The sequence below is a fragment of the Phalacrocorax aristotelis genome, chromosome Z, assembly GCF_949628215.1.
Source record: "Phalacrocorax aristotelis chromosome Z, bGulAri2.1, whole genome shotgun sequence".
Taxonomy (NCBI): Eukaryota; Metazoa; Chordata; class Aves; order Suliformes; family Phalacrocoracidae; genus Phalacrocorax; species Phalacrocorax aristotelis.
The window spans coordinates 4,790,678-4,808,869 of record NC_134311.1 but is presented as its reverse complement, the minus strand read 5'-3'; the positions used below and the strand labels follow the sequence as shown (position 1 = coordinate 4,808,869).

The following is an 18,192-nucleotide window of genomic DNA, read 5'->3' as shown; positions in this document are numbered from 1 at the left end:
TATTGCAAATACTCATACATCCTAGTTTTCTTTAGTAACCTGAAAATATAAAAGCCCTGTGTAGAACAGAACACATTTTTGTTGATCCAATTTTGCCTACCTAGTGTTTTCAAGAGCAGAGTTGTGTGAAGGAGCATTACCAATGGTGCAACATACTGCAGTGCAATTACGCAAAGATAATAGAATACCCGAGCCACCTGGGAAAACAGAACAGAGTAATTCATGAGTTCTGGCTTATCAAAGCAAACATTTATGAACATGTCTAGGAAAAACAAGTATTTTATTTAAAAAACAGTACTTATGCATTTTAAAAGGTCTTTTAAAAGTTTTCTAGCACACGTTGGCAATATCTTCAAAATACCTAATGAAGAAATCTCTATAATGAACTCTAGGTTTCAGGACGTTTACAAATCCGAGAGGAAGTGCTGAAAGGAAATAATTAAAAGCATCAGTTCTGTTAAAACAGAATCAATTTTGCTTTTACAAACTGCATGTCATCATTCAAAGACTCCTATTTCAATACACCAGAATCAAAGCTAAGTATGTTTAGTTTTTCAAGTCCCCAGTGATACACAAACTAAACCCCATTTAAAAAAAGAACTAGTAGTCACAGTCGAAAGCAAGCCTCATAAAAAGGAAACCAAAGCTTGGTTAACACTGCAGTCCCTTTTCAAAAGCAAGGTATTTTTAAGATTTCCAAATGTGACACACCAATATTTTAAAAACAACGGCAAGATGATTTTTCATTAGTAGCTGATCAATGACAGCATTTAAATGGTCTTTATTTCAGGTACACATTATGGTTCATTGAAGTCCACTCAGACTTATCTCTCCCCCTGCTCCCAATCTGTTATATCTTTCCCAATATTGTTACATTACACATTTTATATAAGCTATTGACCTAAAAGACTAGACCAAATAAAGAAGGGAAAAAGTCAAAATCAATAGCAAGAAAGCAATGAAATAAAGCTAACTGGATTTTAGAAAAGAACAGAACACAGGGTGGCAAAAAAGATGAGGGAAGACATGGCATTTTTGGAAATACCTCTAAAACCTCAAAGGGCTTTGTGATGAGCAAGCATCAAAAAACTAACATGAGAAGAAAAAGTAGTAAGACACTGACAGAAGAAAAAGCATGAGACAGAAAACCTGTAAGATAATTGATAGAATATGATAAAAAGAACAAATTAAGAAGTAATGATGACTATAAGATGATAGATAGGAAAGACTTTACTGGCAGAAGTTCCAGAAGAAGATAAAGCAGATGTGGCTGGTAAAACAAGGCAGGACTTCATTTACTGGCTATGGCCTTCTCAGAGGGAAGATATGGAGCTCCTGGATAAATGGATTTAGGAAACACCACATAGAGACGACATTATTGTTTCATAGACAGGATGAAAGCTCCCGGAACTAAAATTACGCATTCACAGCAATCAGCACAGTTCTGTCCTAACCAGTTGCAGCTATCTGTATTTCCTAACCATTTTCTGAAGCAAAGGGCTAGCTACTTGCTTGTAGGTAACTACTGCATAGTCCGCTTACGACCTTCAGATACTCAGTGAACCCAAGGACAAGATTATAAGTAACAATGACAATCCTAAGAGAGGAATCTTTGTCTTATGGCACACTTCAAAATTCCTCCTGCAACACCCCCCACCTCAGCAGGATCATCAGCCAGCACTATCATGCAACACTAGAAATTTAAGTTTATTTTGCAGGAAGCACTATTCTACACCAAGCTTACAAATTTCCACCCCCTCAGTTTGTTGACAGTATGTTTTATTACTTTTCTTAAAAAAACAAACAAACAAAAAAAAACCCAAAATCAAAGATATCTTTCCTTTGCCACCGTAACAAGATGGGCAGACAGTTTTTTAACTAGACTAGCACACTTGCAAGTGGTCTGACAGAAGTAAACATGTCTTATTTTATCCCAAAATATAACCACCTTGTCTTAAATTTTGCCTCAATTTAAAAATCACAGTTGGGATTAGGCAACAGTATTTTACCCTTCTATCTAAATTCAACTTCCCCCCCCCAGTTGTAACTACAGGTCACCACTCACCCTGTGCACTCCCCAAGATCTATTCATGCTGAACACACACATCATATTTGTACATATTTGTAAAGAACAATTCATGAAGGCATCTTCTACAACAACTTCCAAATCACTTAAGACAAGCCATCTGCATAATATGGATGATACATCTCCGCATAGTTTGGTATGCGGAATTTCTCTGTAATGGTGCTATTTTTATAGGATATGTTGTTTAGGAAGCTTCATTCAGATTTCAGCTGTGGTGCCAAAGGAGACATAATAAACTAGGGAAAAAAAGTATTTGTACAGACAGAGAACTCCAAACATGTAACCTCAGTGCCACCATACTTACCATTTTCTGTAAATCGACCATATTTATTCTGCCAGCTTCTTTTTTCATCTGATCCACACTTTTCTGGGCTAAATTCAGATAGGCCTGTAAATGGTGACGCATCATAGCCAACCGTAAAGCACACAGCAGGATTATAATCCACAACCTCATGGTGTCAAATGTATCTTCTGACATTCTGCAGATAAAAAAATAGGGTAATACTGTTTTGCAAAGGTCACCTACTGCTACAGAGTTATTTGTTTGCATCACGTGTAAAGAAATCTTGAAGCATATTGCCAAAAATGCTTAACACAATCTACAGTTATGAAGTTCACGTGTAAGTAATATTCACTTTTACGCTCCACTTCTCTCTCTATTGCTACTGCTTAGTAGCCCTACTACAGCATTAGATCCAAATCAGTATCCATTTGTCTGTAAACAAAAACAGCTCTTAAATGCTTAAATTCTGAGTAATGAAGACAGGACACTAAAATCAAGCTTGCTCAGAAAATTACAGGTTAGCAAATGTGTACTTCAGTTGCCTTAGATAAAATGAGGCTTGTGCTACGACAGGCTAAGATAAAATGAGGAACAAAATGGAAGCACAAAATATGTTTATTTGCAATGTTTTATATAATAGTTCAGTGGTCACACGTTCACCTTAGAAGCCCGCCTTAGACCTAAAAAGCAATAAAAGTGTCAGCCAACCATATCTGTTTCAAGTCTATTTAAATACTACTATTCTGAATTATCTAGACTAATAGTGACAATAACAATTACCTGTGCTACTTGTACAACACTTATTTCAGATACCACCTCTTCCTGAAAATTCTTTCCCTTTTAATGTTTTAAATATTTTAGCTATTAATTCTACATACACTTCATCCACACATATCTTAAGACAAATTGCTCAGGTCAGTTCTCTTGCCAAGGTATCTCGACTGACCTCAGTGACACCAGTCCTCTCCCACACCAACATGTAGGCCACAAGGTTCCAGAAGGTGGCAGTGAGGCAGTATTCCACCCTTAGGAAGAACAACCCATCACTGCCAAGGAGACGCCAGAAGGTAACGGCTGTCTGTGAATGACCTCCTCAACATTCAACACTATGCAACTAATTCTTGTTCTTCCAAAATAACAGAAGCTCAGCTGCAACTTTGACATCAGACGCTATTGAATTTTAAGTCTTTCACGTTTTTGTGACTGTCACAGGGCACTAGACTTATGATTTTGTTCTGAATACCCCAGAAAGAATTTTTAAACAGAATCTTACAAAGGGACACTCTCTTTGCCCAAAGGTGGGTTCATAATGTAATCCTTGGTGATTGGTTTTACCCACAGTAGAACCATAAATAAAGGTGCCAAGAAGTTTAAATGTAGCAATGTTCTGAAAGAGAAAAAAAGGGGGGGAAGTTATTAAATACAATTACGATACTGTTGAAATGGGGGGGTACAGATTCAAAAGGAGAAATACAGATTTTAAAGTAGTTGGGAGAAAGGGTAAGTAAGAAAATGACTTCCCTATTTTATAGGTATGATTTAAATTTCAACAAAGCAGTAATATCACATACTGTGAAATCACACTGGTTGTGGCTTTTAAAAAGTGCTCTTAGAGTATCTGAAAACTTGACTTATTCTGAATGGTCTAACCAAAGGAGCTACCTGCATTGTGCGACAGTATAGTAAAAGACATGGTGGCAAGAATTCCTTTCTGTTTATTTCAGTAGAGGGAGAAAGGCTGAAAGACTCTTGAGGCAGGCTCTGGAAAACGATGCAATGTGCACTAAAGTGGTAAAAATTGGTTAAGACGACTCCAAAATATATGCAGGGAAAGATACTGCTGCTGAAGAAAAAGTCAAACCATCTTATCAAAACCAAAAGGGACACCAGATTATTTTTATTCTGTTTAACCAAAAAAAAAAAATATTCTTATTCCCTACATATGTAAGGGAACCACATTAATCATTTTGAACATATTAGTGAAGTAGTAGTTAATCATTAATCTTTACTACTTTTTTTGTTTTGGTCAGTGTTCCCTGTAAGTTAAGTCTCCCATTCTGCAGTGGAATGGGAAAGGGATATCGTCCCCTGTTTTGTTTCTTTTGTGGGTTTTTTTGCTGGTTTTGGGGGGAGCCGGTGGGCTAGTGGGTTCTTTGAGTGGATTTGGGGGCCATTTGCGTTGGGTTTTGCCCCCCAAAAGAGTAGACCGTGTATTCGACTGCAGAGAAAGGTGCTGTTTTCCTGCACCCAAAGCAGAGCGCTCTGCAGCAGTGACACATCATCCTCATTTACTACTCCCCTTTAGCCACTGTCAAGCAACCACACAGTCAATAACGATTTACTCATAGATAAAAAGCACATCACTAAGGGCAAATAATGATCTCTTCAGGCCAATTAGAACCTATCACTTGACAATGATTCTTTGTTAATAATCGCATTAGCTAATTACAGTAATATCTGACCAAGTTTTAACCCATTTAACATAATTTTTATATTGTTCCAGTTGGATAGTCAAAGTATTGGCAGACTTTTGAAACTAATTTGCTTGGTGTTGCACAGTTATCTTCAACACCAGTTCCAATATCCTCTAAATGTTAAGTTAGAGGAGATTTATTTTTCATCTCTATTGGATATTAATTACCCTTGTAGTTCTTGATTAATGAACTTCTGTTTCAGAGTGTTTACATTTCTGCCTAGGATTTTGCGTCCACAGATCAAGGAAGATGATGGAAAATTAGAGGATACTTACAGAAAAGGTGCAAGAAATTTTACAATATTAAGAATCGTAAAAATGGAGAACTGAGCAGGTTATTTAGCTGAAAAGAACAGAGTAGGAAGTGACTCAGTCACAGTCTACACATAGACAGGAACTTAACAGCTGATACAAGCCAACAGCTTGCAGCTGTACCTGGATGCATTCAACTACAATTACTGAAAGTATAACTCAGAATATTTGGTTATAGATGTACCAGGAGTGAAGGACCCACTTTAAATAGATTGATTTTTAAGCTGGGCCTTTTTGGGGGAAAAGAAAGAAAAATGCAGTTTGAACATAAAAAATTTTTGTATCAGAAAATATAATGGTTCTCTCAGGAAAGTGACCAGACTAAATGGTCACAATGGCTTATGCTGCAGAATCTGTCATTAACATTTATTAAACAGCAACAGTCAAGATCTATGAAAGACATTTGGAGTTTCTCCCTCGACCAGAGAACACTGAACAGAAACAGTTAAATCAGAGAAATAATTTTACTACCAAACTTAAGGACAGCTGAAAATTAAAATATTCCTTTAAATTGGTATTAGCATGTGACCCTTATTAAATACTCAGGGTCATCTTTTCTTTGTACCTTACCCTGAACTGGGTGGGTGATGATGCCCACCTGGAGGTGGGGCTGGAAAAAATAGTCTGGTTGCGCCTCTATTTCCTGAAAGTTATCTTAACTTCCAAAAAGATATGATGGGGGAAAGGAAGCAGTAAGCAGAAACATTCATGTCAAGAAACAGCTCTTGCAGAAGGAAAGGAAGGCTCCTTTAATTGGGACGCTAATTACAAGGCAAAGAACATAACAGTCTGGCAGAGCACAGGTTGAGCAGGAAGAGGCAGGTGGCAAGTCTGCTCAAGATACGAAACGCAGGCAGCAACAGAAGTCTTAGTCACTACCTTCTTGTTGGAATAGTTTGCTGTGTTTATTTTCAGACATTAAAGATTTAAGACTGAGTAGCATATACCTATGTGCATATATTTTCTCTTACTGTGTTATTTTTTCTGTTGCTAAATTCAGAGCATCCAGATGCATTTGAGCCAGTCGCAAGCCAGGGAATGTCAAAAAAGCACCAATAAGTGAACACAGAACAGCCAGGAACAATTTGAAGGTTAGTTTAGACACAGGACCCCTAAAAGAAAAGAAAGGAAATAAGCATTTTCTTGGGGAGGGAGTTGGGGGGGGGGGTGCGGTATCAGAGACTACTTTCAACTCAACAGTGTCTAACATTTAATAAAAAAAGCAAACAGTATTCTGTAGTTTTACTCCGGAATACCAGATTTATTACAAACTGATCAGGAGTTAAAATAAGTCACCTATTTATTTCCTAGAAAAATGGAAAACCTAAGCTATTGCCTTTAAGATGTTAAGTTTGTTACTAGAGAAGAACAAAAAAGAATCATTTTATATTGTAATTAATAACAAATTATATAACATAAATAGCCAATAGATTGCTTATGTTTTTAAGAGAGGAACAGACACACCATGAGTTTAGTCAAAGACAAAACAAATACTTAAGTTATACTACTTACATTCTACCCTTCTCCATTAAAGAGCTCTATCAAACTTATTACCGCAGTTTTTCACAGATTTATCTAAAATATACATGTGGCCAATTAACATGTCTCTTCCCAGTGATTAATATAGTTTGTTTTAATGAACTATGGAGTATATTTTTAAAATTACAGAAAAAAATATCCAGGATCAACTGAATTACAGAATTAACACTGGATTACATAAACCAACCAAGTGACATAACTAACACAGATTAAAGAGGAACAAATCAAATCTAATGATACGCATGCATTTCAGATTCTTTCTAATCTACATCATATGAACCACCAAGGACACCATCATCAACTCAACTGCTGCTGTAAACAGCCAAAGCACTGCAAAAATTCAAAAATAAACACTTAACAGGAAAATTAATATAGAAGTTAGTAAACTCACAATACCTTAGGAAAAGCAGAGTGAAGAAAGGCTAAGAAACACGTGGGATTCAGTTACAGGATTTCCATGAGTTTATTCATAAATGACACACTAATCTAGTTTGAGGAAACTTCCCCAAAAATAGATTCTATAGCTTCTGCACAATACTTGAGAACTTCCAAGCAAGAAATTCAAAGCTGCGCTCCCAGTGATGACGTACCCCATAAATGCATTTTAGAGCAGGTGTATAAGGAAAGAACTGTAATAGAAATACCTTTTACAATATACAAAGGCTGTCTACAACAGCCATGATGTATTTATGTAGCATCAAAAGCTATGGCATGTTCCTTTGACAGTCTCTACAGAACTTGGATGTCCTGTAGCAAGCAGATGTTTCTGCATAACACAAAAACACTATTAAAATCTGAGAACAGGACTCAACATCAAAATTTAGTCCTAATGCAAACTTTATCACAAGCTCCATATGAGCTTGTGAGCTTTTGCACACTCATCTCATCCTCTTGCATACCACACAAATGGCAAAAAATACCTATCACCTGTTTTAAGCAATCCTCACAAAGCCGAGGGGGACTGCCATCAAAAGAGCATTTATAGTTTTGAACTGTATTTTATGAATGACAGCCAAAACATCAGGGTAGAAACCATCTCCAAATTAAACACACACAAATGCAAACAAAGTTACTTGTGAGAACTGATTAATTACTCTCATTAACCTGCTCCTTCACGTTATTATAGAGGTTATAAGCATGTACAAGAGCAAAACCTGCAAGACAAATGCTTGCTAAGAAAATCCAAGTGGTTCCGTTACACATGCACACGTAAAACAGACAAAGGTATTTCCTGAAACTTACTGGGATTCCAAACCCTGCTTTTCAAGAAACTGCATGGCACTCTCCGAGAAATTCGAGAATCCTGCAGAGACACATACGTCGTATGTATTTAATTACAGTACAAATGAAGAATCCCTTTTTTGAAATAAAATGCTATGTACAGGTCATCTTTTAAACAAATTTTCATATGTCTAGCATAGCTATTTCATGTGCTAATTAGTATGCCATAATGCAATAAAACTTGATTATTAGCATCTCTGATATTTGTACACTTCAGGAACATGAATAAAGTTAATATTAACATGATTTTTCACAAGCATAAGTTTGGGGTGGGGTTTTTTTCAGTAAAGGAGCTTCACTTTATTATGAAAGACAAAATGGGTTAAATGTAAAACTGGAAGGCAAATATAATTAACAAAACAACCAACCGAGGCAAAGATGACACTATTTAAAAGAAAGCAGGGAAAATATACAGGGTATCCTTCAGAATCTGCATTCCAAAGCAAATTTTCTTCTAAGAAATGTATGACATATAGAGTTCACTTTAACACAGATATTCCCAAAAACACCTGAAAGACTGGAAATAAATTTTTCAGGTCATGCAATCACTAGAGCTGTTGCAAACACTAAAGAAAGGAGTTACCTGATTCCAGTCCAAACTCTAGATAGTTTTCTGTCACAATGAGAATTGCCATTGCTTTCACGAAGAAGAAAAAACCAAAGGTAACACAGACTGATCTTTCGCCTCCATCCTCAACTTTGAAATAGTGGGTAGTCAATGAAAACAGTACCTTACTACACAAGAAAAAGGTCAAGGAAAATTAAGTTTGTGAAATAACTATATTTAAGAATTATAAAGCTGTATTTTGGTCACCTACACTAGGGCTGTTCTGTGATGTGCAATTTAAAAAAAAAAGGTAATACTATTTCAGCCAATTTCAGGTAAAAATTACAGAATGCTGTAAAGCATAATAATTACATAATGGGTAGCCAGGAATACACTACGGTGGAGCATAGTTTTAACTTAGGCTTACTAAGTTACATCAACCAAAACAATAAGGCAATTCTATCTTCAATGCAAAATATCAAGCTAAATGAAAAATATTCCATCAAACTACATAATTCAAGATTTAATACAGCTTAATTTCAAAATCCATAATATTACACTTTTGAATGCAACAACTGTGATGGCAGGGAAGTGAATATACACATTTTTAACCACAGAGGAGCTATACGAGTTCTTCCTGGATGCACAACCCTAAGGTATACATACGAACAGCAACAACAGGATGCTCCAACAAGCACTTCTATCAATAATGGGATAAAATTTCTCAACTATGAGAATTTCTGCTCACAGGGAGTGTAAACCTTTGACAAAAATGCATGGGACTGTTGCTTACATTCTTACATGACTGTTCACTGAACAGAAAACATATGAAAAGATGAAACATATTTCCTACTTTCACATGCGCATGTTTAAGCTTTCTCAGCTATCAAAGACAGTGGAACAGTAACACGGTTAGGACTATCTAGGAAAGAAAAATCTATCCCATACCCATCTTGGAAAAAAAACCCCAACATTAAAAAAGCCTATATAGTCTGGTACAATATATTAAGTCCTTTCATGAACATCCAGTGCCACAAATACAAACATCTAAGACATCACCTGCTCTGTTATCAAGCTATTTTTAAAATGTTTATTCAGCATTCTCCTTTCTAATACATTTCTAAACATAATTAGCTCCAAAGCTAAACAGTAGATTAGGACAAATTTTTCATGATATATTGTCAGCTCTTATTGGTATGAACTCCAGCCCATTATAATTTATTTTTTTTAATATGGCAGGCAATATCCAGTCCGTATATAAAGTACTTGGAGATCACTCCAGACATTACCTGTTTTGAAAAACCAAAGAGAAAAAGTTAAAAGAAGATTAAATGTAAACTGTAACCTTTTTTCCCCACTATGCAATAACATATTCATTTATATTTGCCCTTTTTTTAACGCTGGAAGCATTTTCAGATTTAGATTACATGAAAGCATGCTTTAGAGTATCTATTCAGTAAAACATTTGAATAGTCATCAGTTAATCTCTCGAGAAACTACATGATTATGTAACGTTGCACTTCATTAGGCAGCACATATTTAACATACACATTGCTGTATTTCATGTATATGCAGAGAGGTACTCATATGCACACAATAAGGTGGCCTAAGCACAGCATCTAATACCTCTACGTTCACAGCAATGAACTTAAGCTCCCTTCATACTTCACAGAAAAAACTGACATATCTAAAGGGAGACTTAGCTCTTCCTAAAAAGAGGTATGTAATAAGCCATACAGACTGTGTTCTGGAAAGCACTGTTTCTCTAATACATTCTTAAATCAAATGTCTTTTTACAGCTAGGGGCATCGATCACAGATTGAAAACACATTCATTTCAAATCTTGAAGGTATACAGAGGACTTCATAACAGTTTGCGATCAATAGTCCTAACCTATAAACAGGTTTAGAACGCCCTAGGTGCTTCATGTTTCCATGGATTGTGCCTTAAGGATGTGGAAAATGCAACCAGGGAAAAATAAAGCAGGCTGACAGTAAATTCCAATTATACTGCAGATTTAGAGCCAAATATATAAATTAATGATTATGCAAACTATATGTGACTGAGACCCTCTGTTAATTGAATAATCACCACTGCCACCTATTTCAGGGATGGGGAAAATTGAAGCATTATGGGTCGCTTCATCACTTTCTTTCACTGCTTGACCTACGTTTCAGGACCCACTGAAGGAATAATTTAGGAGTATACAGTGGTAAGTTAATAGATTCCCCACATTCTCCACCCCACCTTTTATTACCTTTTTTTGGTCACAAGAGGTCATATGCCTGTAGAATTTATGGCATACCCTTTTACAAAAATAATTTTATCTTTTAAATTGCTGTAATTATGGTATTTTTGAATTATATAGTCCACTGGTGTTTATGCACGACTGAGGAGAAAAAGACCCACCTTCTGTTTCTGTTTCTATTAAAATACATGAAACTTTTTGGATTCACAATTAAAAACCAGATAAACTCCTCCATTATTTCTAATTGCATGTATGTAGATAAAAAAATTAGTTTAATGCTTAGAGGTTATTTTAAAGTATTTGTTGACGGACTTTGCCTAGACCAACCTTCAGTCAAGTTAAGAAGAGTGTTGCTTTCCTTTGCTATGCCATAGATAAGTTTTCCAAAAGTAACCAGTGAAATTTACTAACCTACCAATGAAATCAGGTTATTTAAACCCTTTCAGACAACAGCTTCCCAGTTGCCAAATACTAAGTTTTGCTACACCACATTGATTTTCCTAAATACCTTGTCTTTGCAACAGAAAGAACTGTGTACAACATTGTTTAGAGGTTTACATGCAAAAAGTCAAGTAACCTGATTTATTCAGTTGTCCTCAGTAATTAATTTTAAATAGCTGTATAAGTTTAGTCATTGAATTTAGGCACACACTACTATTAAAATGGAACATCTCTCAGTGTTGTCCACCTTACGCTATCCTCATGCACGCTCTTCCTCCCACCAATAAAGTTTTGTTATTTTACAAGCCCAATCCTCTGCAAGTAAGCTGGTGGCAGCTGCTACAGTTAAAATTGTGATCAGTAATGCATCTTGCTAATTTTGAATATTTGTCCTGACAGAGGCCAACTTTCCAAATTTCAAAATAATAGAAATCATCAATCTGAATAGTTACTACCTGCAAACTGTAAATAAAGAATAAAAGAAAAAGTAATTCAAACATTGTGGCCTACACCACAATGAGTTTTCACAACCATTACTTTTGCAAGAAACATTGCAAAACTAATTTTTAAGCCAAAATTCACAATCAGCAGGTCATGACCAATAATCTGTCTTAGAAAAATCTCAACATCTTTGTTTTGCAACATTTTTTGTTACTCCTCTTCCTGTACTGGAAATTGTTCAGTGAGTGCTGGCTATCAGCATGAAAAGTGATCAAACACAGTACCCTGCAGCCTTTCAAAAATATTAAACTCTGAGCAGGTGGCACAGCAGGTCTTCTAAATGCTGGCTCCAAGAAACACCTTTGAGTCTTCCTGAAACCACCTAGCAATTTAAAGGTTTATTTTTCTGTTCTGCTGCCACTTGAGCATCTACCCAGTCTGGCAGGGGAACCTGGAACCTTTCACTGAGGTACCTGCTCATGCAGCTGCACAAACATTTCAGCACATGAAACACGTTTAAAGCCAGCTTAGTTGTGCCTAGCACAGCTACCATCAATGTAATGCTGACATATATAAATCTGTTATTTGAGTTCCAGTCTTAAGAGTATTACTCCTTTTAGACTAAACTTCTGTTAACACACAGATGTACAGACTACATTAGTTTCTGGAATTTTTCTGAATATCTACACTATAAACATTTTAAAATGCTAATGGTGGGTTACCACACTGAATCAAAACATCCATTTCTGGAAATTTTTTCAGCTGTGTCTTCCAATCATCACTCCAACTTCTCTAAGCTTTTTTTGGTCATTCTGTCAGCCAAATCCTTACTACAACCAATCACCTCCTAACACACAGCCATGAAACAGAAGAAACACCTTTCACGAAAAGGCAAAATGGTTCTAGAATTAATTCTTGACACATCACGGTGACTGGTTTCAATTGAAAATATGGAGGCAGCCAAATTTTTCTAATACTTAAATTATGATGAATCATTTCTGGTCTTGACACACTGTATTAGTAAGTAGTTGTGCAAGTTTTAACGTATTATCAGCATCTCAGAGGGGTGATGTTGCAACACATGAATGAATCAGTTTTCTTCTGAAATATCTTTCAGCTACCTAGGTTCCCGTGATCACATGGATTGTTATCAGTACCTCTGTATATCACTCTTTGCACAATTCTCCTTCACCCAAAAAGCTATTACACCCAGAATAAGTTACATTACCACATTTATGGAGATGTTAACTCTAAGAAAGTTTAGACTCTGCTTCCTGGTACTGCAGCCTTCTGCATTGCTACTAACCCCCAAAAGACTGTACAGGATCACACTACTTCATCCCATCAGTCCAGGAACCAGATAGATAATTAAGCAAAGCCCTATTCAGTATTAGGAAGCAGTCACTTCACAAGGATTTCTACAAAATCACCTACTCTGAGCAGAAGCCTGCAATAAAAATAAGGTCTATTTAACGCCACACACACAAAAAGTAAATACAAGTTGTACAAAGTGGCAGAAAATTAGTTCTGACCATTTATTTCCTCTGTATAATTAATAAATGGCTGTCCAACTACCTAGTACTGGGTAAGTAATTATACTTACATGAGGTCACACTTGTATAGAGGTTTCTTATTTCCCAGAATTTATTTATTTCTGAAGGCTTGGTCCTAGATACCAGGCCATTCTTCTCTAGGCTTTCCCAAATTCGCGTATGTTTTTAGAAGTACCACATGAATTTTGAACTTTAACTTCTCTAACCTTTCTCTCACCCCAACAAACTGGTAGAAGTCTTTAAGAATTTTCTCTCTGAAGTATACTATTACCAAAAACTTAAAGCAATATTGGTCCCTTAGACAATACATACCTAGGAACAAAAATGCTAAAGCATGCAATTAACTGTTTGCAGCTTGTTAAATGAAATTTAGCTTTTAGCACATGACCTTTTGCTTTTAATGCTATCCTATCTGATCTTACTTCCCTTTCAGTCATGTAGGAAGGCTAGTAAGAAAATACAGCTGATGTGCTTCTAACATGCACGGAGTACTACATCTGTTTCAATCTCCTCCAGGTCCATATGTGCAGTTGGATCTTAAGTGCTTCAGCCAGATTAGGATAAAACTGGAAATGTTGGTTTAGGCTCAATTCATATAAAAATGGCAGGTGAGAAAAACAATCAAAAAAAAGACCCTAATAGCTACTTGTGTGTTCACACCACCGAGACAGAAAGCTTGCACTGCCAGGCAACTTTATCTTTTTTAATTTCTGCATTTGGTTTTGCCCTAAATTGATGACCAAACGAAAGCAGTGATTGGGATTGTATTTAGATACCACTGTTAGAATTATTGCAGTGGATTTTCCTACAGTATAAAATTCACAACTCTGTTTCACCTAGAGTTGCAGTCACCGCAGTATTATTCAAGGCGGCTACATCTGAGATTTGAAAGGTGAAGCAAATGGGGCGTTGCCACCAATAAATGTAAGAGTGCACTGTAGCTTTAGTATTTGAAGCTTGGTCTTCTGTTAGTTCTATTAACCTCCCCCTCATCCTCAAAAGGGGAGTCAAAGGTGTTGGCTTTCATTTCTGATTTCTTAAGCAGTAGCTGCCTCTCTCCTTCCCTCTGCCAAGATTAAACTGGAATTCCAGACTTCACCCAAACAAATAAAACAAAGGCTGTGTAACAGCTATGTATTAGCAATAATATAGCTATAACATCATTACAAGGTGCACAAGAGCCAGACACCAACTTTCCTGTCGCTACCCTAGAAGACTAATAAAAACAGCTTTTAGGCTCTGGCTCTGTCCACTGACAAGTCAAAGGAGAAATACCTGGTCTGGAAGCAAGCTACTGACAGTCTTTCATAACGTGAGTCAAATCCCTCTTCTAGCATGTTCTTACTCATTGCAAGGAAAGTTCTGCCTATCATTTACACTTCAGGCTAGTTAGAAAAATAATTCCTGTTCTTATCATAAAGACAGCACACATTTAATAATCATCAAGCACAGACAAGCATTAAGCATATCCAGAACTGTTATCCAAACAGAACCAAAGATTAGTTCAAGGGTTTTACATACCACGACCAGGTATTGCCAACACCAAAAAAAATCAGAACAATAAACCACAACAACACAGTACGAATCTCTGTTGAGGAATCAATGTTGAATAGTCAAGTGCTATATCAACCCTAACTTAGCACTTTATCTGTTTGTCAGCTGTTGAGGGAGCAGAGGAGGTGCAAAAACTCATTTTCTAACTCACCTTTCCATAACCTGCACTCTTGCAGGCCCTTATTCAATTCCTCTGCTTTATCACCTATCACGTCTTTAAAAAGCAACTTTCCTCCCTAAAGAGTACATTTGGATTGGTATGTGGAAAGCAGTTAGTTACCATGCAAGCATCCACATCTGATATTGCCTTCTCCAGTGAAAACAAGCATAACAGCTGCTTCTTTTTATGGTTTGATATTGCCTGTTTCCTAAATACTCTGCTTTTGTTTCCCTCAGTTTCAGAGGAGAATTCAGCTTTTCAGAGCTTTGAAAATGTACCACCTCAGCACCCACAACTGCCTATACATTTTATTTTCTTCATAAGAGTGTCCTGAATGTATTTTAAAGTTATGAATTCATGCACGTATCTTTGCAATGAATTAGTATACACATTACTATTTTGTTCAGGAAGTATCAGATTAAACATACGAAAAAAAACAAGCAGTGTGCAGGAAATTGCACACTTCTCCAAAAGTTGTAAATACTTTCTGTACAGAAATCTGTTTGATTGCCAAACTGGGCAGAACCAAACCAGTTTAGAAACACTACATACTGCAGATGAGCACTAACTGTATGTTCACATTATGTGTATTTTTTCCATAAATGGTTTGGTATTAATGTTAACAAGCTATTGATATCAGCACATACAGTATATACATTACCCAAAGGCATCAGCTTACATGATCCTTTTTCCCCAATGGTAAATGTTTGTGTATCCCACCAATAAAAAATACAGAGCTTTATATAAACTGCAGAATCATGTAAACTATGTGGAACAGATAGAGTGATTTAAGAAAACAGAAAAGGATACACTGCAAAAGCCAAGACAAGCAGACACCACACTACACTGATATTCATTTCTTGTGAGGGCTTCACAACACTGTAATAGGCTTCTGTCACCACATACACAACTGTGGCTGCAACAGTGAAATCCACCAGCCACTGATATTCCGGAAAATAATGCAATGCTGAAAAATACAAGTTTGCAAATGTTAAAGGTGTGACATTTTAAGGCAGTTACTGACATATATGGAATGGAGTGACAATTAAAAAAATGTTTTCAGTTAACTGAGATCTAGGGAGACCCAGATCAAAGTAAAGGGCAACAACAGCAAAAAAGCCAGTTCTTCCACTCAACAACCTGACCATCACTCTTCATTTGTTATTCAGTATTGATTGCTGCTCAAATTTACAAGATTTTACTATTTTATCATCACAGCTTTTATACATTAACATCTTAAATTAAAAAAGCAAACTTAATTTATATCTCAAAATCAGGACAGGAAATTGTTCTCCAGTCAAGTCTAGCTGCAATTCCAGGCAAGAGGTTTTTCTGAGTGTTTGTTGAAGATTAAAAGCTCATTGGCAATCATTTAAAATACAATATATAAACACTTCCTCTTTTTCTTTGAAAAAAAAAAATCTAAGATGCTGATGGTGTGTTCTTACAGATTTTGTAAATCTCTCCTGTACAGCAATAAATCATTGTGTAAATTCCACTGTAAAAACTCTGGGGATCACACTGTGTTGCATGCAGGCTTGGCGGTTTATGAAGAGGGTGCTCCCATAGGTGCTGGGAACTGCAGAGTACAATTTGTGACAACGAGGGCAGCCTGTCCCTCCCAAACACCTTCCCTACATCTACACTGTTAAAAAGTCACAAAGCATTACTGAGCATTTGTCTGTTGACTACAAGCTGCCTGATGTCAAACACATGAAATTGGCCAAGCTTGGGTATTTTCAAGTCCTGTACTTTTGTTGAATCTAAACACATAGTTATTTCAAAATAAGTTTGTACACATTACTTTTTAAAGACAGTTAAACTCTACACTGTTTCAGTATCTATAAATAATAAGGGACACAGTTAAATGCTACAATTTCAAGCAAATAACACAAATTTAATAAAGCATTCACAGGTTTCACATGCCATCTTCAAAAAACTCTGCATTTTCTACACTGCCTCCAATAATTTAAGCTGAGAAATCTCCTGCACATGACTACGCTTCCTTTCTTTCAATATTTATGCAGAGAACACATGCATATAAAAACTGTAGATAGGAAGAAAACATGTATCACACACACACCCACATAAGAGTTTTCTGTAACAGAATGAGTGGCTATGATTAAGGAATCAAAAATTGTCATTTAAAAAAAAATAGCAACTTCCAAAACACTTAATGTTGATTACTTCTGTACTGTCACTTCTGGTTTCTAGGCATTTTACCTCAGTGTTTCAGATGTGTGGCTGAAAGGTCTAGGTTTCAACACTACAGATGAGCCAAAAGCGTATGTTTCAGCATCCACCAACTGTCATTTTTCTGGATAAAGCTATGATCTAATATTTCAAAGAGACTATGATGTGATCTTTTCTGTGTTGTCTCATATTACTATGGATGCCTGATACAACAATAAATGTGCTTTATGCTGGATTTCACCTGCTCACCGTTTTCCGTAACACTGCTATTAAGATGTCACGCGTGGAACAACAAAGGAGATTTAGCCCTAAGTCTTGCCTTCTCATTTAACCCTATTATCAGTTGCACTTCTAGTCATTCATCGTCTATTAAAAAAAGATATGCCAGCATTCATCACAAAAAAAAAACCCACTTGATAGAAAGAATCTGGATATATTTGAAATAATGTATTATCATCTGCATCCTCTTATTCTTACCGATAGTATCCCTTTCAGTCACAGATTTTGTTTCCAGATGAAGATCAATGTCTTTTGGAATGGTTAAGGGTTTGTTTTCAATATGACCATTATATTTCCTGTAAAAATAAATACATAAATAATACACACATGGATATGGCAAAACAAACTTTCTCAATATATCACAGCATTTCAAATTTAAGAAACATGCAGACCACTTTTCTGCCAAATGCAAACATTTTTATTCATCTAGCTAAAAGCATTAATTCAAGTTAAAATCTCAAGAAATAACCAGGTATGTCAATGACTCCTAGCTTTACCTGGCAATGCTCTGACACACTACTGTGGTATGGGTTTAAATGGCTTCTATATGCTGCATCCCAAGTATGCATCAGGGCAAGATCCGGTTGCCAGTATTTACTTCGGCCCACTGATTTTCATCTGTTCAGGGAGCTACAGGGTGTTCTAGTAGGTTCCCACATTCTCAAAACGTTAGTGATACGAGTACAACTATAGAGCAGAATATATCCACCCTGCCATACAGACACCCTGAAGAAAACCAAAGCTAAACCAAGACTTTTTAATTGAGGTCTAGACCAGGATGCTAGAAGACAGGAGCGTTAAA

At 36.3% G+C, this 18,192-nt stretch overlaps 1 protein-coding gene across 5 annotated transcripts in view; it reads right to left on the bottom strand.

Moving 5' to 3' along the window:
- The window catches only part of TMEM161B (transmembrane protein 161B), a 55,331-nt gene that overhangs the window by 15,812 nt on the left and 21,327 nt on the right, over positions 1 to 18,192 (bottom strand). For 4 of the 5 annotated variants that reach the window (XR_012658130.1, XM_075079905.1, XM_075079904.1 and 1 more), the window contains 8 exons: positions 17,589 to 17,686; positions 15,729 to 15,885; positions 8,558 to 8,709; positions 7,936 to 7,996; positions 6,126 to 6,266; positions 3,643 to 3,756; positions 2,391 to 2,565; positions 101 to 197 (listed from right to left, as the gene is read on the bottom strand). Coding sequence is in view for 4 of the 5 variants with exons in the window: in XM_075079905.1 (XP_074936006.1) it covers positions 101 to 197; positions 2,391 to 2,565; positions 3,643 to 3,756; positions 6,126 to 6,266; positions 7,936 to 7,996; positions 8,558 to 8,709; positions 15,729 to 15,885; positions 17,589 to 17,686 (995 nt within the window). In the remaining variant the exon portion in view is untranslated. The remainder of the gene's footprint in view (positions 1 to 100; positions 198 to 2,390; positions 2,566 to 3,642; positions 3,757 to 6,125; positions 6,267 to 7,935; positions 7,997 to 8,557; positions 8,710 to 15,728; positions 15,886 to 17,588; positions 17,687 to 18,192) is intronic. The other variant, XM_075079907.1, reaches the window with a different exon arrangement.